The 20863-nt window shown below is 47.9% G+C and overlaps 1 protein-coding gene across 1 annotated transcript in view; it reads left to right on the top strand.

Moving 5' to 3' along the window:
• The first annotated feature begins 13392 nt into the window (after nt 1-13392).
• Nucleotides 13393-20863, top strand: part of PIGU (phosphatidylinositol glycan anchor biosynthesis class U) — a 120026-nt gene continuing 112555 nt past the window's right edge. Inside the window, exon 1 of the mRNA XM_062204063.1 lies at nt 13393-13549. Within this exon, the coding sequence (XP_062060047.1) occupies nt 13420-13549 (130 nt within the window). The 5' untranslated portion in view covers nt 13393-13419. The remainder of the gene's footprint in view (nt 13550-20863) is intronic.

The raw sequence follows: 20863 nt of genomic DNA, 5'->3' as shown, positions 1-20863 counted from the left end.
TTTATAAAGGTTGAGTAGGGGCTGGGTCTCTTTTTCTGCTTCCTGGTTCACCATGTGGTTGCTCCTGCCTCTACTACGCTCAGCTCATCAGCTGGCCCACCTGCTCTTGGACTATAGCCTCCCCTGCAAACCCGTGAGCCCAGATAAACTTCTTCCCAAGCAGCTTTCCTTAGGTACTTCGTTGTGGTGGGCCTGGCGCAGAACATTGGTGACAGGGAGCCATGTGGGTGAGAAGCGACAGAGGAGGCTCTTTGCCGGCAGGGGCCCAAGTGCCTCTCCCTGAGCCAGGCTGTCCTGGGGGACCGCAGAGGGGTCCAAGGGCACCTGTGACCCCTTCTCTAAGGAGCGTGAACATCACTTCTTTGCCTGCGGGTGACTGTATTAGGAAGTCAATTTTTAAAAATTAAAATGGATGCAATCATTTACAAGCATACAGTATAAAATCCAAACACTTTTTACATTTTTTTGAAAATAGTAAACATAAAAGAAAAAACAATAAAGATAAAACCAAAGGTACATCAGCCCTCTCCTTGCCCAGTCTGAGACCTTGCCCGGCCTCCCAGTTGGAGCATATACTTTTCTTTTTCTACACTTCAGAAGTAAATACGTATGGCCGGCGCCGCGGCTCACTTGGCTAATCCTCCACCTGCGGTGCCGGCACCCCAGGTTCTAGTCTTGGTTCAGGTGCTGGATTCTGTCCTGGTTACTCCTCTTCCAGTCCAGCTCTCTGCTGTGGCCCGGAAAGGCAGTGGAGGATGGCCCAAGTGCTTGGGCCCTGCACCCCATGGGAGACCAGGAGGAAGCACCTGGCTCCTGGCTTTGGATCAGCGCAGCGCACTGGCCGTAGCAGCCATTTGGGGGGGTGAACCAACAGAAAAGAAAGACCTTTCTCTCTGTCTCCCTCTCTCACTGTCTAACTGCCTGTCCAAAAAAAAAAAAAAAAGTAAATACGTATAAACAGTATTTTGTTTTGTGAGGCTTGGTTCGCTTCTAGTTTTAGAATTATGGTCCGAATTTTTTTTTTCTAGAAAGTTATAAAGACGTACTAGGTCAAAATTCCAAAGGTTCCAGAGGGAATACAGGGAGAAGCGGGCGTCCCTGCCATGGCTCTTCCCCAGCCATTGGTGCCCCCGAATCAACTGCTGATTCCAGTTTCCTGCGATTCCTTCCAAAGGAATCCACTCACTGGAAATCCAACGCACATCCACAGACATGTATTTTTCATAAAAGCAGACATTGTTCTCTGCCTGGTTCTATTTTTTTTTTTCACCTCACACTGTTTCTTGCAGATCTTTAATTATCAGTGTGGAGAGCCATCTCATTTTCTTTCCCACGTGCTTAGTGTCCCGTCATATGGAGGCGTGGTATTTACCCACTCCCATATGAAAAAAAAAGTTGTTTCCAATATTCTGTTATTATCAACAACCCTACATTTGATATTTTACTCATTAGTTTGCACATTTCTTTATAAAGTAAATATCTATTGGTGGGTATTGAGGCTATTTTAAAAGTTTAAATAGCATTTTAAAAGTTGACAGATATTATCAATATTTTCCATGGTGTGCCAGTTTGTGCTGCTTATATATTTGTTTTTATATAAATACTTCCTATTATGCAGTCTGTCCTATGGACTCACAGCAATAGGTCTTGGAATTGAAAAATGAGGAGCTGGAGCTGTGGCATAGTGGGTAAAGCTGCTGCCTGCAGTGCCGGCATCCCAAATGCATGCTGGTTCGAGTCCCGGCTGCTCCTCTTCCAGTCCAGCTCTCTGCTGTGGCGTGGGAAAGCAGTGGAAGATGGCCCAAGTGCTTAGCCCCTGCACCTGCGAGGGGGACCCGGGAGAAGCTCCTGTCTCCTAGCTTCAGATAGGCCCAGCTCTAGCCCTTGCAGCTGTTTGGGGAATGAACCAACAGATAGAAGACCTCTTTCTCTCTACCTCTGCCCCTGTCTCTAGCTCTCTGTAGCTCAGTCTTTCAAATAAATAAATAAATCTTTTAAAAAAAAATGAAAACAAAAATCTATGCCTTACTATTACCTGTTATATGGCTGTAGAAAGTTTGTTTCGAAAAAGACCCAAAATTAACTCTGTCACCCTTTCCTGCCCACTGCCAACAAACAAGTGTGTATTTAATTATTACTTTAAAAATCTTATTTATTTGGCCGACGCCGCGGTTCACTAGGCTAATCCTCCGCCTTGCGGCGCCGGCACACCGGGTTCTAGTCCTGGTCGGGGCGCCGGTTCTGTCCCTGCTGCCCCTCTTCCAGGCCAGCTCTCTGCTGTGGCCAGGGAAGGCAGTGGAGGATGGCTCAAGTGCTTGGGCCCTGCACCCCATGGGAGACCAGGATAGGCACCTGGCTCCTGCCATCGGATCAGCGCGGTGCGGCGGCCATTGGAGGGTGAACCAACGGCAAAGGAAGACCTTTCTCTCTGTCTCTCTCTCTCACTGTCCACTCTGCCTGTCAAAATATATAAAAATAAATAAATAAAAAATCTTATTTATTTGTTTGTTGGAAAGGTAACGAGAGGCCGGCACCGTGGCTCAATAGGCTAATCCTCCACCTGCGGCACTGGCACCCCAGGTTCTAGTCCTGCCTGGAGTGCCGGATTCTGTCCCGGTTGCTCCTCTTCCAGGCCAGCTCTCTGCTGTGGCCCGGGAAGGCAGTGGAGGATGGCCCAAGTGCTTGGGCCCTGCACCCCATGGGAGACCAGGAGAAGCTCCTGGCTCCTGGCTTCGGATCAGCGCGGTGCGCCGGCCACAGTGCGCTGGCCGTGGCGGCCATTGGAGGGTGAACCAATGGCAAAGGAAGACCTTTCTCTCTGTCTCTCTCTCTCACTGTCCACTCTGCCTGTTAAAAAAAATCTAAAAAAAAAAAAGAAAAAAGAAAGGTAATGAGAGAGAAAGAGAGGGAGAGAGAAATAGATCTTCCGTCTGCTGGTTTCCTTCCCAAATGGAATGGCCACAACAGCTAGGGCTGGGCCAGACCAAAGCCAGGAGCTAGAAACTCCATCCAGGTCTTCCTTATGGGCCCAGAGACTTGGGTCATCATCTGCTGCCTCCCTGGCACATCAGCAGGGAGCTGGCTCAGAAGGGAAAGTAGCCAGGAGTCAAACTAGCACTTTATATGGGATGCTGGCATTGCAAGCAGCAGCTTAACCTACAACGCCGCACACCTGGTCCCAGTAAACAATTTACGTTTATTTAGCTCATACCTTATTGATGAACACTTTGGTGGTTTTCAACTTTTGGCAGTCATGAATTGCCGCAGTGCCTCTCCTGGAATAGGTAGAACAGATACAAAGCAGTGAATGGCGAGGTTGACAGGCATGCACATTTCAAATTTAATAGATGCTGTCAAATCATTCTCAAAATGTTGTGCCAATTAGACTCCCACCAGCAGCACGCGAGAGCATTGTGTTCACGTCTGGACCCGGCCCGCGTGCTGCCCGCTGAGATCATCCAAGCCCTGTGCCCCCTCTGCAGAATCTGGGTGGTCAAGCCGAGCATTGGAAGGAGATACACAGAAGAGGGCCGGGTGTCTCCCATGAGTCAGGTGGTCACTCATGTAATACACACTCCCTCTAAAGGAGAAAGACCACTTTAGGGGTGGGCAATTGACACAGTGTTTAAGATACCACTAGGATGCCACCACCCCATATTTGTGTCCGCTCCTGATTCCAGCTTCCTGCTAACACACACCCTGCGAGGCAGGTGATGATGATCCAAGTGCTTGGGCCCCTGCCCCCTGGGTGGGTGACCCAGAGGGAGTTCTAGGCTCCTGGTTTCTGCCTGACCCAGCCCTGGCTGTGGTAGGCACTTGAGGAGTGAACCAGCAGATAAAGAAACTCTCTCTCTCTCTCCTCACCCCCTCCCTTTCAAAACTAAATAAATAAATGAATAAATTTAAAAGCACACTTTGGAAGATAGTGAGGCCTTCATCACAAGAAGGATCCCAGTAGAGGTTCAACATCAACAAATGCACTTGAACTTGTATTTCTGTGCCAGAGCTGGGGCCGGTGACTCTCCCTGAGATGAGTCAGCCTCAGTCCCTGCCCTTCCAGAGCCTGACACTCACGGAGAACACAGACAAGTAAACAGACAGGGACACTGGGTCTGCTAAGCACTGAGCCGGACTTCCTGCTACATGACACACAGAAATGCTGGAAACCAAACAACAAACAGCAGACCCTGCAAGAGCGTGGGTCTTAACAGACATCTGGGGAGATGAAGTCTTGGGCTTACATAAAGGTAGGGGTTGGAGACCCCGGATAAATCTAGAACTTTGGAAGAGCCAAGGCTTGAAACGTTGATCTGAATGCTGGCATAATGCCTTCCGATGCTCGCAGAGTGTGAGTGCACAGAAGGCTTGCGAGCCACTGGGCCGGTCTCCCTCCTGCCTCCCCTCTCTCGTGAGAGGTTGTCAGGAGACAGTTTGACTGCTTGTCGGGTCCTGCTGAGGCCTGGGATGGTCTGGCCCACCCTGTGCAGAACGCAGCTGCGCAATATAAAACTTCCTAGCTGCTGTCGAAAAATGGCTCCTTAGCAGCAGACCTCACAATCTGCATTGCAGTTGTTGGGATTTTTTGTTTGGGTGTCATCCTTTTTGGTGGTGGAGCGAAAATCAGAGGGAGCTGGCTTGTTCTTGTCATTTATGCAAGTAACAAAGTCTTTAAATGGAAAGGTGGCTCATGGTATCTTTGTGGCTGGAATCAAGGTAGGCCTTGGCCTTGGCCTTGTCTTGTATGTATAAACTTGACAATGGCTTCCAGCTGTTCCTGGGTCTCCTCAACTGAGGAGAAAAGAAAAAGCCCATTTCTCCAAATGGCTCCATCTAAAATCCCAGAATTGGGTCTTGCTGTTCCTGATTGGCCTGGTTTGGCTCATATGCTCACCCCTGAACCAGTCACTATGGCTAGGCCTCGGCATATATTGGTTGATTGTCATCATTTAGGCCATAGTTCTGGAATGATATTAAGGTCAACCCCACTAAAATCACATGGTTAGAAATTCAAAGTCTTGTTGGAAAAGGGGGAAGGGGAACAAGTACCGAGAAGAAACAAGCAAAGCCCCCTATACCTGTCTCCTCTCCCAGAGCAAGGAAGTGTCTATATATTTGAGGGGAGGGCACGGCTCCTGGGGAGGAAGAGGGGAAAGGAGAGAAGAGGGGAGCCGATCACAGCCTTCAGGCTTTAGGCTTGCTTTACATCTTGGTCTTTTTGTCCTAACAGGATGACCTTTGTAATTGTGGGCATTTGTAGGTAGGGGACAGGAAGGAAATTGGTAATGTTGAGGGCACTGGGTCCCAGAAACCTGTCCTCAGAGTGTTAGGTAAGCTCGGGTCCCTGCTTCCTTTTGGGCCCTTACAAACATTGGGGGGAGATTGAGGAGGGAGCTGGGTGTGGGTCTCCCAGTGGGCCCCACCAAGACCTCATCCCAGGAACAGGAAATAGAGTGAGAACCCTGGCTTCTGGGCCCGGGGCCACTCTCACCTGCTGTAGTCACCAGCCAGGTGCTACTCCTCTTTGGGCCTTAGTTTCCCAAATGTACATGAACTCAGGCCCTTCATGAAATCAGGCCCTTCCATCCTTGCCAATCTCAAAATGCTTTTAATTATTTCTCCCAACATGCTATTGCCTTCCACACACCTTCACTTGAGTTGTTAAAGTTTTTGTTTTTTTAAAGATGTGTTTATTTATTTGAAAGTCAGAGTTAGAGAGAGAGAGAGAGAGAGAGAGAGAGAGAGATCTTCCATATTCTGGTTCACTCTCCAGATGGCTGCAACAGTCAACGCAGAGCCAGGCTGAAGCCAGAAGCCAAAATAAAGTACACAAATGATCATAGCTTATTCAGAAAGCTAAAACATGGAAACAACCCAAATGTTCATTTTGCTCCCCATAAATGAATAAAAAATGGAATATCTATGTAATGGAATATATTTAGGCAATAAAAATAATAATGCATGCTACAATATGGATCAACCTTGAAAACATTATGTTAGGTGTAATAAGCCAGTCACAGAAGACCACATTATATGGCTCCATTTATAGTCATTTGCAATTTTCAGATTAAGCAAATCTACAAGGCAGAAAATGTTTGCCTAGGGCTGGGGGTTGGTTGTGGGAGTAAGGAACAGGAATAACTGCTAATGGGTATAGAGTCTCTTTTGGGGGCTTATAAAAATACTCTAAAAACTAGATTGTCTGGATGCTTGTATTACTCTAAATACACTACACACCACTAAACAATTCACTTCATTTTTTTAGGTTTATTTATTTATTTTGAAAAGCAGAGTGACAGAGAGACAGAGAGAGAGAGATGGAGTTGTTCTACCCACTGGTTCACCCCCCCAGATGAACACAATGGCTGCGGGTGGTCCAAGCTGAAGCCAGGAGCCTGGAATTCCATCTCCCACATAGGTGGCAGGAGCCCAAGCACTCAGGCCATCCTCTGTTGCCTTCCCAGGTGCATCAGCAGGGAGTTGGATGGAAAGCAGAGCAGCGGCGACCTGAACCAGTGCTCCAATGTGGGAGGCCAGCATCACAAGCAGTGACTTAACTTGCTGCATAGCAAGACCGGCCCCTGGACCATCCACTTTAATTGGGTGATTTTTATGGTATGTGTGTTATATTTTATATCTTACAGAAATAACTATCATCACTTGGGGGTTGTATTTTCTAAAATGTAAATTTCCTAGTTTGCTCTAAAGGCTATGATTCATTAGGCCAGGGGTGTAGTCCAGGAACTTGCCTTCTTGATCTTCCCAGGTAAATTCTGACATTGGTGATTCAGAAGTCATACTTTGAAAAACAATCTTGGAGCTATAGGTGTCCAATAACCTGTGCCACAGAAAGATGACAATAGCAAGAATAGCTAGCAAGTATTGAGTGCTAAGTACTATTTTAAGTGCTTTACATGTATCATCCCAATACATGTACTATTGCAAGCAAATTATTTCCTCATTATCATGTGCACACAAGGAAACGAAGGCACAAAGAGGGTTAGTAATTTGTCTAAGGTCACGCGGCTACTAAGGGGCAGATTCAGGATCTACATGTTAGCTCCAGAGGCTGTGGCTAAGATGCTCTGCCCCAGAGAATGAGAGGAATTTGGGTTGGGTTGAATGGCTTTGTTGTCGTAGCTGAGGAAGGGCAGAGAGTAGAAAGGAAGGTCAAGGTGGAGCAAGCGCTGTGGTTCCCCCCCCCCCCCCACCGTGAAACCAGAGAGCCCAGGTGATACGTTAGTTACCTAGAAAGGAAGAAACTGAGATTCTCAGGTATGAAATAACCAGCTGCGATCACACGCATGGCGGTTTTTCCTTTCACATCGATTCAGCAGCTCCCACTGTCAGATTTCACGCTAGGCTGTGGAAGTACAGTCTAGCTAGACCCTTTCTTTGGTTCCAAACAGCAAATTGATTCTGGCCATCTTTAACATACAGGAAATTAAATAGAAGGCTATCTACTCAGGAGGTTCACAGGGTCAAAAAGAAGACTGGGGAGCCAGAGTTGGAGTGGTCAGGACCCAGGCAGGTAACAACACAAGGCCTGGGTAGCAGAAACCATCTATCAGCTCAATCGTTCCAACTCTGGAAAAAGTGAACTTCAGCTGGCGTTTTTAAGACCTTGCAACATGCACCCAAGAGTCAGTGTTCTTGGAAAAAACCTAAGGTTGGCCGAGATTAGATCCGCTACCTGCCTCCTGCTGTGAGTAGGGCCGCAAGACAAAGGGCTCTGCGAGGAGTCAGAGGGTGAGTTTACTGTCATTCCCTTGGGACAGCACACCCGGAAGGCAATTTGGTGAAATCAATTTGGTGAAGACAAGAGGATGATTGGATGCAGGATTAAAAAATAAAAAAACCATGCAAATACTTACTAGCAGTGCTGGTAAAAAAGAGACATAGTCCCTTTCATATTGGAGTTTACAGTGCAACAGTCATACAAAGTAGAAGCAGACAAATAAAAATAATTAGGGGTGGTGACTACACCTATAAAGGCAACAGACAAGGACCAATGATAATGAATAATGGAGATCTGTTGTCCGACTATTGATTACGTGGCTGAGGAAAGCCTGTCTCAGGAAGCGATATTTGAGCCAAGACCTAAAGGAGGAGGAGTAACCATTTATGTACAGTTGGTGCTGATGTGTATGGAGAGGAGGCGACTGGGGTTACCATGGGCCTGTGGGAAGGAAGGCCAACGTGAGCAAGAGGCGGGTCTGGAGAGGTAGGCGAGGACCAGGGGCCTCTGTGGACCATCATGCTAAGTGTACTCTTATGATTTTTATTAAAATATTTATTTTATTTATTTGAAAGGCAGAGTTACAAGAGAGAGAGGGACGAGAGAGAGAAAGACAGAGACAGAGAGAGAGACAGAGAGAGAGAGGTCTTCCATCTGCTGTTTCACTCCCCAAATGGCTACAACAGCCAGGGCTGGGCCAAGCTGAAGCCACGAGTCAGGAGCTTCTTCTGGGTCTCCCATGTGGGTGCAGGGGCCCAAGTACCTGGGCCATCTTCCACTGCTTTCCCAGGAACATTAGCAGGGAGCTGAATAGGGAGTGGAGCAGCTGGGACTTGAACCAGTGCTCAAATGAGATACTGGCACTGTAGGCAGCAGCTAAATCTGCTACGTCACAATGCTGGCTCCTATATTCTTATTCTATAAGCGATGGGTCGTCCATCAAAGGTTTTTTTTTTTTTTAATTTTATTTATTTATTTGAGAGGTAGAGTTACAGACAGTGAGAGAGAAAGACAGAGAGAAAGGTCATGGCTGCAATGGCCAGAGCTGCGCCGATCCAAAGCCAGGATTCAGGTGCTTCTTCCCGGTCTTCCATGGGGGTGCAGGGGCCTAAGAACTTGGGCCATCTTCTACTGCTTTCCCAGGCCATAGCAGAGAGCTGGATTGGAAGAGGAGCAGCAGGGACTAGAACCAGCACCCATATGGGATGCCGGCGCAGCAGGCGGAGGATTAACCTACTGCACCAATGAGCTGGCCCAAGGGTTTCAAGTAGAGTTGGAACAAGATCCTTTTCATTTATGTGAAACAGCAACAGACAAAGAGAGAAGAAATCTTCCATCTACAAATGCCCACAACAGTTAGGACTGGGCCAAGAAGCCAGGGCCCAGGAATGCTATCTAGATCTCCCACATGATTCTTACATTTAGGTCTTTTTTTTTTTTTTTTCTTTTTTGACAGGCAGAGTGGACAGTGAGAGAGAGAGACAGAGAGAAAGGTCTTCCTTTGCCGTTGGTTCACCCTCCAATGGCCACCGCAGCCGGCGCACCGCGCTGATCCGATGGCAGGATCCAGGTGCTTCTCCTGGTCTCCCATGGGGTGCAGGGCCCAAGGACTTGGGCCATCCTCCACTGCACTCCCTGGCCACAGCAGAGAGCTGGCCTGGAAGAGGGGCAACCGGGACAGAATCCGGCGCCCTGACCGGGACTAGAACCCTGTGTGCCAGCGCTGCAAGGCGGAGGATTAGCCTGTTGAGCCACAGCGTCGGCCTGAACCACTGGTTTTATACACACCACATGTACACTTATGTTTGGGCCACACCTACCTACAATAACCGCTTTTTCCGAACACAATCTTCACTCTAAGAATAATTTTTTTAAAGATTTATTTATTTATTTAAAAGTCAGAGTTACACAGAGAGAGGAGAGGGAGAGAGAGAGAGAGAGAGAGAGAGAGAAAGAGAGAGAGAGAGAGAGAGAAAGTCTTCTATCGGATGGTTCACTCCCCAATTGGCTGCAACGGTCGAACTGGGCTGATCCGAAGCCAGGAGCCAGGAGCTTCCTCCGGGTCTCACACGGGTGCAGGGGCCCAAGTCTAAGAATAACTTTTAAGTTGTCTGTTAGGATGATGTAAAATATAACTGCTAATTGGTGTACATTGGCACTGGATACATGCTTGCATAATCTTACTCAATCACCTCCACTTTTCATGATGTAATTCACTTCCCCTAAGCTGATGCAATGTATCTCTATCTTCCTTTTATGATAAAAGGGATAACATTAACTACATTTTTAGGAAGGAAAGTGTGCAGAGCAACCAAGTTCATGTGTGTTAAGAGTATGGCATGGAGCGGGGGCAGCGCTGTAGTGTAGTGGGTAAAGCTGCTGCCTCCCGTGGGAGACCTGGAGGAAGCTCCTGGCTCTTGGCTCCTGGCTTTGGATCGGCACAGCTCTGGCCATTGCAGCCTTGCAGCCAACTGGGTGGTGATCTAGCGGGTGGAAGACCTCTCTCTCTGCCTCTCCTTCTCTTTCTGTGTAACTCCGACTTTCAAATAAATAAATAATAAAATTTAAAAAATAAAGAGTGTAGCACAGGGCCAGCACTGTGGCATAGCAGGTAAAGCCGCCACCTGTGATGCTCACATCCCATATGGGCACTGGTTTAAGACCCAGCTGTTCCCTGATAATTTGCCTGGGAAAGCAGCAGAAGATGGCCCAAACCCTTCGGCCCCTGACACCCACGTGGGAGACCTAGAAGCTCCTTGTTCCTAGCTTTGGACCTGCCCAGCTTCAGCTGCTGGGGACATTTGGGGTGTGAACCAGCGAATGGAGGATCTTTCCTCTCTCTGTCTCTCCTTCTCTCTCTAACTCTGCCTTTCAAATAAATCTTAAAAAAAAAAAAAAAAGAGTATGGCACAATGTTTAACACAGAGCGGGTGCTGGAAGAATGAGTGTCCCTCTATTCCTCTATGATCCCCTCCCTGATAGCAGACCAGCCCCTCCCACTGGCCAGAAACGCATTATCCTAGCATCCTGCTCTTTGTCTTTCTCTGATCATGTTTGTGGTTTTACTTTTACTCATACATTATTTTTTAAAATATTTATTTATTTATTTGAAAGTTATACAGAGAGAGAAGGAGAGGCAGAGAGAGAGAGAGAGAGATATCCTCCATCTGCTGGTTCACTCCCCAACTGGCTGCAACAGCTGGAGCTACACGGATCCCAAGCTTGGAGCCAGGAGCTTCTTCTGGGTCTCCCACGCGGGTACAGGAACCCAAGGACTTGGGCCATTTTCTACTGTTTTCCCAGGCCACAGCAGAGAGCTAGATCAGAAGTGGAGCAGCCAGACTCAAACCGGCACCCATATGGGATGCCAGCACTGCAGGCAGCGGCTTTACCCACTACGCCACAGTGCCAACCCCACTCATGCATTCTTAAGATTATTATATCTCAAATACTGCCCAAGTTCCATAAAAGCAGAGAGTGCAATTTCACAATGCAATATTATCCAACACCCAATATGGGGCATGGAGATACAGAGATCTTTTAAAAATATGCACCTGACAACATTACCTCTTGGTTTCACACGCACACATGGGTTGCACCTTGAATAACGTGTTTTGTTTGTTTGGTTGGTTTTTTTTGACAGGCAGCGTGGACAGTGAGAGAGAGAGAGAGAGAGAGAGAGAGAAAGGTCTTCCTTTGCCGTTGGTTCACCCTCCAATGGCTGCTGCGGCCAGCGCACCGCGCTGATCCGATGGCAGGAGCCAGGTGCTTCTCCTGGTCTCCCATGGGGTGCAGGGCCCAAGGACTTGGGCCACCCTCCACTGCACCCCCGGGCCACAGCAGAGAGCTGGCCTGGAAGAGGGGCAACCGGGATAGAATCCGGTGTCCCGACCGGGACTAGAACCTGGTGTGCCGGCGCCGCAAGGGGAAGGATTAGCCTATTGAGCCACAGCGCCGGCCTGAATAACGTTCTTCATTGCCCCCTTTCTGGCTCTCTAGCCACAACTTCATCCTCTCCTCTCCACCTGGGCTATACTCGGGTCCTTTCTTATCTTCAAATCAAATATGCCTCGTTGTTAACCAACCCAATCTGTTCCCCTGCTTGAAAGCTCCGATTAGTTTTTCTTTTTAAAAGCTTATTTGAGAGGCAGAGACAGATAGAGCTCTTGTCTGCAACCCAGGAACTCCACCCAGGTCTCTCACCTGTGTGGCAGGTACTCAACTACTTGGGCATCACCACTGCCTGTCGGGCTCTACAGTGGCAGGAAGCTGCAGTCAGGAACTGGAGCCGGGAACTGAACCCCGGCGCTGTGGGATGCACACATTTACCTGCTAGTTTCCTATTCTTTAGATCTCAGTTCAGACGTCACCTCTTCCCAGAGCCTTCCCTAACCACCCAACATGTTACTCCTGTCGTGTCGCCAGCAGTTATTTCCAATGATGCACTCTGCTTCATTTTCTTCACAGATCTGAATCACCTTGAATATTTATTTAATACTACTACTGTTAATATTTAAGCACTTATCAGACGCACCTTTCACACATTAACTAATGAAGTAGGGTGCTGCTTAATGCTTATCAATGGACTTTCCAAACTGCAGACTTGTGATGTGCAGTGTTTGCCGATTTCCATGGTGGGAACACTCCCACGGGGAGGGATTTCAAGTTACCAACCAGAGGTCACTGCACACTGCGTTGGGAAGAGCAGGACCGTGGCATGTCATTCTATGATGCACGGTAGTTGCCTCTGTGACACAGCAGTGGTAAATAAGCTCCAGAGCACAGGCGAAAGTGCTGGAGGGGATGGGCATCGTGGCACAGCAGGTTAAATGCTAGCTCGGGGTGCCTGCAGCCTAGCCCAGGGTTTTTGGCGCCGGGCTTCTGCCTGGTCCAGTCCTGGCTGTTGTGGGCATTTGAGGAGTGAACCAGCAGATGGAAGATCTTTCCTTTCTCTGTCTCTCTTTCCTTCTGTGTTGCTCTGCCTTTCAAATGAGTACAAATAAATAAATGGTGCAGTAAAATAATTAGAACACTGAACTTTGAGCACTTATTCCTTTGTTCTAACATAAACTATTTAATTGTAAGCATACATAACTTAATTTTTAATACTGGCCGTGTTTAAAAGTGGCAAAATTCTTAACCATTCCTCAATCATCTCTAGTGAGTATACAATCAGCACTTTTTTTTTCAGATGAGGAACCTGAGGTGCAGAAAGGTTGAGCAACTTGTTGAAGGTCATTAAGCTAATAAATCTGAGTAAACTCCAATTCCCATTCAATAAAGTTGAAGAATTACTAAACTACTTTTTTTAAAACCACAAAGGGTAAACATTAAACACATACACACAATAGCGAAACTAACATCTCTAAAAGATTGCTCTCACAATCCCAACTTTCTTAGCTTCTACTTTCAGCAGCGCTTAGCACCTGCGCGATTTCACAATTCACCTGTGCCCAGAGGCGGTGGCGCCCAACTCTACAACAATTTTGAGACGACCCGCTTCCCGTCGTCCCGCCCTCCCCGCCGCAAGGCTTCCTGGGAGAAGTAGTCCACACACAAGGCAGCTCCGGCGGCAGCTGCGGCGCGCGCCCGACCGCGGAACTACCGCGGGTGGCGCGCAGGGCGCAAGGCTCTTCCGCCTCGCCTTTCCCCCCACCGCCGCCTGCGCGCCCGCCCCAGGTATCATGGCGGCTCCCTTGGCCCTGGTTCTGGTGGTGGCCGTGACCGTGCGGGCGGCCTTATTCCGCTCTAGTCTGGCCGAGTTCATTTCCGAGCGGGTGGAGGTGGTGTCCCCTCTGAGCTCTTGGAAGAGAGGTGAGGCCACGGGCTAGAGTCGGCGCTCTGGCCCGGCCCCAGCTGCCCCGGCCTCTCTGAATGGGCGGCAGCAGCAGTGGCCGCTAGCGCGTGGTTCTCGTGGAACGGACGGGCGCTTGGCGTTCTCGGGGACCTGAGGGCGGGGCTGTGGAGGGCAGGGGGTGTGGGGCCGGTGTCTTCAGGTTGGGGCCCGGGGCGCCCGAACACCTTGAGGGGGCGTGTCCCCCTCGGCGTCGCTGGCGGAGAAGCGTGGTCCGCGGGAAGGGTTGGGATAAGGATGGGCTTCTTGTGGAATTTGCGAACCACAGGCGCCAACCGTGACCCACGGGGTAGGGGCTGGTGGGTGAGCGGGGCGAGGACGAGAAGGCAGCCTTGTCCAAGCGAGGAGCGTGGACCCCTCTCGGGCTGGGACTTGCGGCGCAGTTTTCTTACTGTTCCTTCTTGTTTCATTAAGTTCTTCAGTAGACATTGTTTTACCCTAGCGCCTAGAGTGAGACACAGAGCTTGGGTTGAAGAAGCCACAGGTTAGTGGGGGAGCAATCGTATCGTAAGAATAGCTTATGGAAAGTGTGCTTCCTGTTTGCACCAGTACCACCTTTGGTTTTCTGACGCTGAATAAACTGCCCCCTCCTTTTCCAGTTTCCTGGGGATATGAGATTTCAGCTGATCCTGGAAGGACATAGGGCTTGGAAAGGGGCGTTAGAGGAGTAGGGGAGTTCCAGCTAGCAGAAAGTAAACAGAATCAAGAAATGGTCCAGGATATGAATGCCCAAAGTAGGGGAGTAACTAGAAGGGGATTAGATTGGGGCCAGAGTTTGATAACTAAAACAAACCTGTTACTAAAGTGCAATATATATACACTGATCATATGGCCCAACTGAATTTCCATGAACTGTATACCTGTGTAGCCAGGTATTAAGAAGAGCATTAGCAGCACCTCAGAAGTCCCCTTTGTGTCCTTGGCCTTTCTTTCTTTTATTTATTTATTTTTTCTTTCTTTTTCTTTTCTTTCTTTCTTTTTTTTTTTTTTTGACAGGCAGAGTGGACAGTGAGAGAGAGAGAGAGAGAAAGGTCTTCCTTTGCCGTTGGTTCACCCTCCAATGGCCGCTGCGGCCAGCGCGCTGCGGCCGGCGCACCACACTGATCTGAAGGCAGGAGCCAGGTGCTTCTCCTGGTCTCCCATGGGGTGCAGGGCCCAAGCACCTGGGCCATCTCCACTGCACTCCCGGGCCACAGCAGAGAGCTGGCCTGGAAGAGGAGCAACCGGGACAGAATCCGGCGCCCCAACCGGGACTAGAACCTGGTGTGCCGGCGCTGCAAGGTGGAGGATTAGCCTATTGAGCCACTGTGCCGGCCTGTTTTATTTTTTTATTTCTATTTTTTGACAGGCAGAGTGAACAGTGAGAGAGAGACAGAGAGAAGGTCTTCCTTTGCCGTTGGTTCACCCTCCAATGGCTGCTGTGGCCGGCGCGCTGCGACCGGCACACCGCGCTGATCCGAAGCCAGGAGCCAGGTGCTTCTTCTGGTCTCCCATGGGGTGCAGGGCCCAAGCACTTGGGCCATCCTCCACTGCACTCCCGGGCCACAGCAGAGAGCTGGCCTGCAAGAGGGGCAACCGGGACAGAATCCGGCACCCCGACCAGGACTAGAACCCGGTGTGCCGGTGCCACAGGTGAAAGATTAGCCTATTGAGCCATGGCGCCGGCTACTTGGCCTTTAAATGCTAGAATTTTAAATTTTATTTGAGAGGCAGTGCGGGGGAGAGAGCAAGAGTGAGCTCACACCCATCAGTCGTTCATTATCCAAATGCCCATGATAGCCGGTTAGGCAATCAAAGTCCCCCATGTGGGTAGTAGGGATCCAGTTATTTGAGCCAGCATGCTTCCTTCCAGGCTCTGCATCGGGGAGCTGGAGTCAGGAGCCAGAGTGGATGCCAAACCCAGGCCCTCCGATGTGGGTCATAACTGCAAGGCGAAATGCCCACCTTTACATGCTGTGGTTTCTGATACTCTCCCACAGACATTTTGAAATGGGGAGTGACATAGTGAAGGCGTGTTTTATGAATAGTTAGGGTATCCAAAAATACTGTCTATCAGGTACTGTGGTAGGCCTGCTATGTACCTTTTCTCATTCCGCCCTCACAGTGATTCTTTATGGTAGCTGGTGTTATTTTCTCCATTTTACAGATGATGAAACTGGGATCTAGGGAGTGTTATTTGCCCAGGTTCCCCAGTTGGTGAATGGTGATAGAGATGGTAGTAATTCCTGTGTCAGGTGTTAAGAGCTTGGAGTTGACTTTTGGGGAGAGGGTACCGTATCTGTAAGTACCACTTGGCTTCAGCATATACTTTAAAAATATTTTTCAAAGCAGGTAATTTTATTAAACCCCCCAAGTGGGGAGAAAGCCTCAAGAACATAAAAGGTAGGCGTTCAGAAAGTACTGAAGTAGGGACGCTTCTTATTTCACACAACATTTTGGATTTTTGGTGACCAGTTCTTTGGGTGAACAGCTCTGGATCCAAATAGATTTTGGTTGGCTGTAACAGGGACTGAAATTTAAAAAATTAGAATAACTGAGAAATTTGTATAGTCGGAGAGGGTGATTATCGTGTTCAAATATCTGAAGTAAAGCCTAGGTTCAGTGTGTTGTAGTTCTTCAGATGATTGTTCTTCAAAGAGCACGACAGAAGTTCGATTGACTAGATCAAATATCGATTTTTTTTGCCACTTACCACGGTCAGTCTCTGGAGAGGATGCAGCTGTGCCTGAAATGTGGAAGAAAAGGATATCCCGGCCGGCGCTGCGGCTCACTAGGCTAATCCTCCGCCTTGCGGCGCCGGCACACCGGGTTCTAGTCCCGGTCGGGGCACCGATCCTGTCCCGGTTGCCCCTCTTCCAGGCCAGCTCTCTGCTGTGGCCAGGGAGTGCAGTGGAGGATGGCCCAAGTCCTTGGGCCCTGCACCCCATGGGAGACCAGGAGAAGCATCTGGCTCCTGCCATCGGATCAGCGCAGTGCACCGGCCGCAGCGCGCTACCGCGGCGGCCATTGGAGGGTGAACCAACAGCAAAAGGAAGACCTTTCTGTCTGTCTCTCTCTCACTGTCCACTCTGCCTGTCAAAAAAAAAAAAAAAAAAAAGGATATCCCATAGGAAAAGCTAGGGTGCTGTTACCAGAAGAGGGTAAAATTGATGCTGGGTTTCAGAAACAACAGATACCCATTTATAGAGGAAAGAGATCTTTTCTGTGTCACTCTTGTCTACAAACTATCAGTTTATTTGAAAGCTGAATTAAGACATAGATGAATTTCTTACTTGATGAAATACAAGAATGGGCTTCTCAGTCCAATAAAAATAATAAGAATTAACACTGACATGTTTTCTACATTCTAGGCACTGTTCTAAGCATTTGGGTATGATAATAAACTAATTTACTATCTGTAATTGGCCTGTGATGTAAATATTGTTATTCACTCCATTTTATAGATGAGAAAATTAAGGCACAGAAAGATTGAGTCACTTGCCCAAGATCACATTGCTAATTTTTTTTTTTAAGACTTTATTTATTTATTTGAGGAGTAGAGTTACAGACAGTGAGAGAGAGAGACAGAAGAAAGGTCTTCCTTCCGTTGGTTCACTCCCCAAATGGCCACAATGGCCAGAGCTGTGTCGATCCGGAGCCAGCTTCCTCGGGGTCTCCCATGTGGGTGCAGAGGCCCAAGGACTTGGGCCATCTTCTACTGCTTTCCCAGGCCATAGCAGAGAGCTGGATGGGAAGAGGAGCAGCCGGGTCTAGAACTGGCACCCGTATAGGATGCCGGCGCCGCAGGCAGAGGATTAACCTACTGCGCCACAGTGCTGGCCCTGCTAATAATGTTTTATGTGAAGAGTTTACAATCTTTAGGTGTGGCTATTCCACCAGAGTTCACTATATACTGTTGTGGTTAGAAATTTGTCAGTAATAATATTGGGGCCTTTGTGCTGTATTTTGGTCTTTCCTAAGTCTTTGACTTAAGGATTTGGAATTGATTCAGGGTGGAGCTGAAGCTATCCAGAACCCACTTATTTAATTAATTTTTGAGAGGCACAGAGAGAGGAAGAGACAGAGAGCAGTCTTCCATCCACTGGTTCACTCCCAATTGGCCACAACGGCTGGAGCCAGGCCGATCCGAAGCCAGGAGCTTCCTCCAGGTCTCCCATGTTGGTACAGGGGCCCAAGGACTTGGACCATCTGCTACCGCCTTCCCAGGCCATAGCAGAGAGCTGGATTGGCAGTAGAGCAGCCGGGACTCGAATGGGCACCTATGTGGGATGCTGGCACCTCAGGTGGCTGCTTTACCCAATATGCCACAGCACCTGCCCCAGAAACCCACTTCTAATGCAACTGTGAGAGTCAGGATCATAAGGATTTTTTTTAAAAAAAAGGTTTATTTTATTTATTTTGGAAGAGTTACAGAGAGAGGTGTTCCATCATCCAGATGACTGCAATGGCCAGAGCTGAGCTGATCTGAAGCCAGGAGCTTCTTCCACATCTCCCATGCGGGTGCTGGGGCCCCAGGACTTGGGCCATCTTCTTCTTTTTTTTTTTTTTTTTAAATTAAACTTTTATTTAATGAGTATAAATTTCCAAAGTACAGCTTATGGGTTACAATGGCTTCCCCCTCCCAAAACTTCCTTCCCACCTGCAACCCTCCCCTTTCCCGCTCCCTCTCCCCTTCCAATCACATCATGATTCATTTTCAATTCTCTTTATATACAGAAGATCAGTTTAGTATATATTAGGTAACAATTTCAACAGTTTGCCGCCATATAGCAACACATAGTGAAAAAAAAAATACTGTTGGAGTACTAGTTATAGCATTAAATAAGAGTGTACAGCACATTAAAGACAGAGATCCTACATAATATTTTTTTAAAAAATTAATTAATTTTCTATGTTGGGCCATCTTCTACTGTTTTCCCAGGCCATAGCAAAGAGCTGGATTGGAAGTGGAGCAGCCAGGACTTGAACTGGCACCCAAATGGGATGCTGGCACTGCAGGCTGGGGTTTTAACCTGCTGCGCCACAGTGCTGGCCCAATTTTTTTTTTTTTTGGCCCCCGTTTTTTTAAAAAAAAAAAATTATTTGATAAGAGTTACGAAAAGAGGGAGAGACAGAGAGGTCTTCAGTGTAATTTTAAAAATAATTGTAGATTTTTTGGGCTTATTTTTAAGTTTTTTTCCCCTCCAAATTAGCTTTTTGTCAAACTGATTTTAAAATGTTTTCAGCAATGTATTGTGGAAACATTTTTAAAAAAATTTTATTTATTTGAGAAGTAGTATTATAGCCAGAGAGAAGGAGAGACAGAAAGGTCTTCCATCCACTGGTTCACTTCCCAGATGGCCACAACAGCTGGAGCTGGGCCAGGCTGAAACCAGGAACCAGGAGCTTCTTCTGGGTCTCCCACGCTGCAACAGGGGCCCAAGCACTTGGGCCGTCTTCTACTGCTTTCCCAGGCCATGGCAGAGAGCTGGATGGGAAGAGGAGTAGCTGGGACTTGAACTGGCTCCCATATGGAATGTTGGTGCCACTGGCTGAGGCTTAGTTTACTACGCCACAGTACTGGCCCTGGGAACATTGTTAGATAGAATTTGGTGGCCCTGATTATTATTATTATTTTTTAATTTTTTTAATTTGAGAGGCAGCAGAAAGTTCACATCTGCTGGTTCACTTTCCAGATGGCTGTAGACAGCCAGGGCTGGGCCAGGCTAAAGCCAGGATCCAGGAATTCTATCCAGGTCTCCCATGTGGGTGGCAGGGACCCAAGTAGTTGGGCATCATTTGCTGCTTTCCTAGGCTTGATGGCAGGAAGCTGGATTGGAAGCAGAGCAGCGGAGACTCAGACTGACGTTCCCACATGGGATGCTGGCATTACAAACAGTGACTTTAAGCCTCCTGCACCAGAGTCCTGGCCCCAGCAATAATTTTTTCCTAATGTTTTTACATGAGATTGACCTTTCTCCTACATCAATTATCTGTGAAGTGATACAGTGCGGTTTTTAATCATCCAGATAGCAGAACCACCTTTTAGGCACTCAGCAGAGAATAGGTTAACCAGCTCATTGCTGTATCATATTAACAAAAGCACAGCTGAAATTACAACTTAGTTTCCTGCAAGTCGCGTAGTCTGTCCTTTAGCTACGTATCAGAACATCTCCCTCTGAATGAAACTAGGCTTATGGCGGATATTCCTGAACAGCCACACGCTGGTCGCCTGTAGCGTTGCTTGTCGTGCTCTGTGGTAGGATGCCGTTGGCTTGGAGATGCCTTGTCAAGCACCTGATGCATGCTCTCCTCAAGTCTCCAGGAAAGCTGACAGTGATGGGTGTACTAGCCTGTCGCACAACCGCCTCTCCTGTTGCTGCTCCTTGAGGGAAGTTTCTTTCTAGTCCTGATGTAAGGGCCGCTTGGAATTGTTTTGAGCGGCTGGCTTTTTATCTCTGTGGTTGCCACAAACTGTTAAACTGATGAAGTTTCCTTCTTTAGAGCGAGAATAGAAAGTTTAAGTCATATTTATGGTCCCTTCATTACAAATACAGGGTTTTTGAATAGGCATTATAGTTTTGATTTTGTTTTTCACTTATTTATTTCTGAATAGATTAAAAGGTTTAATCACATTTCAGAAATGGTAAGGGCAAAGGTTATATGATTAAGAGGCACCTTTCTATCCCTTTCTTAGAGCTGCTCAGTTCTGTGTGCTAGAGGCAGCCATTGTAGTCAGTTTCTTCTGTGTCCTTCCAGACATTTTATGCATTTGTATGCACATATGTACATTTTATAGATTTTTATAACTGATTTTATGTTATTTATTATGCCTGTCACCTACTTTGAAAAATAATTTCCTTGTAATTAAAAAGAATATTTATTTGAAAGGCAGAGTTACAAAGAGACAGAGGCAGAGAGAGAGGTCTTCATCCGCTGGTTCACTTCCCAAATGGCCACAATAGCTAGAGCTGGGCTGATCTGAAGCCAGGAGCCTGGAGCTTCTTCCTGGTCTCCCACGTGGGTGCAGGGGCCCAAGGACTTGGGCCATCTTCCACTGCTTTCCCAGGCCACAGCAGAGAGCTAGATAGAAAGTGGAGCAGCCAGGGCTTGAACCAGCACCCATATGGGATGCCGGTGCTTCAGGTGGTGGTTTTACCTGCTACACCACAGCACCAGCACCAATTTCCATGTTTTATTTTTCCTGCTAAATCTTTTTTTTTTTTTTGACAGAGTTATAGACAGAGAGAGACAGAGAGAAAGGTCTTCCTTCTGTTGGTTCACTCCCCTAATGG

The sequence above is a fragment of the Lepus europaeus genome, chromosome 10 (assembly GCF_033115175.1).
Source record: "Lepus europaeus isolate LE1 chromosome 10, mLepTim1.pri, whole genome shotgun sequence".
In the NCBI taxonomy this organism is placed as follows: Eukaryota; Metazoa; Chordata; class Mammalia; order Lagomorpha; family Leporidae; genus Lepus; species Lepus europaeus.
The sequence above is the reverse complement of the archived record's forward strand: the minus strand, read 5'-3'. Positions and strand labels throughout refer to the sequence as shown.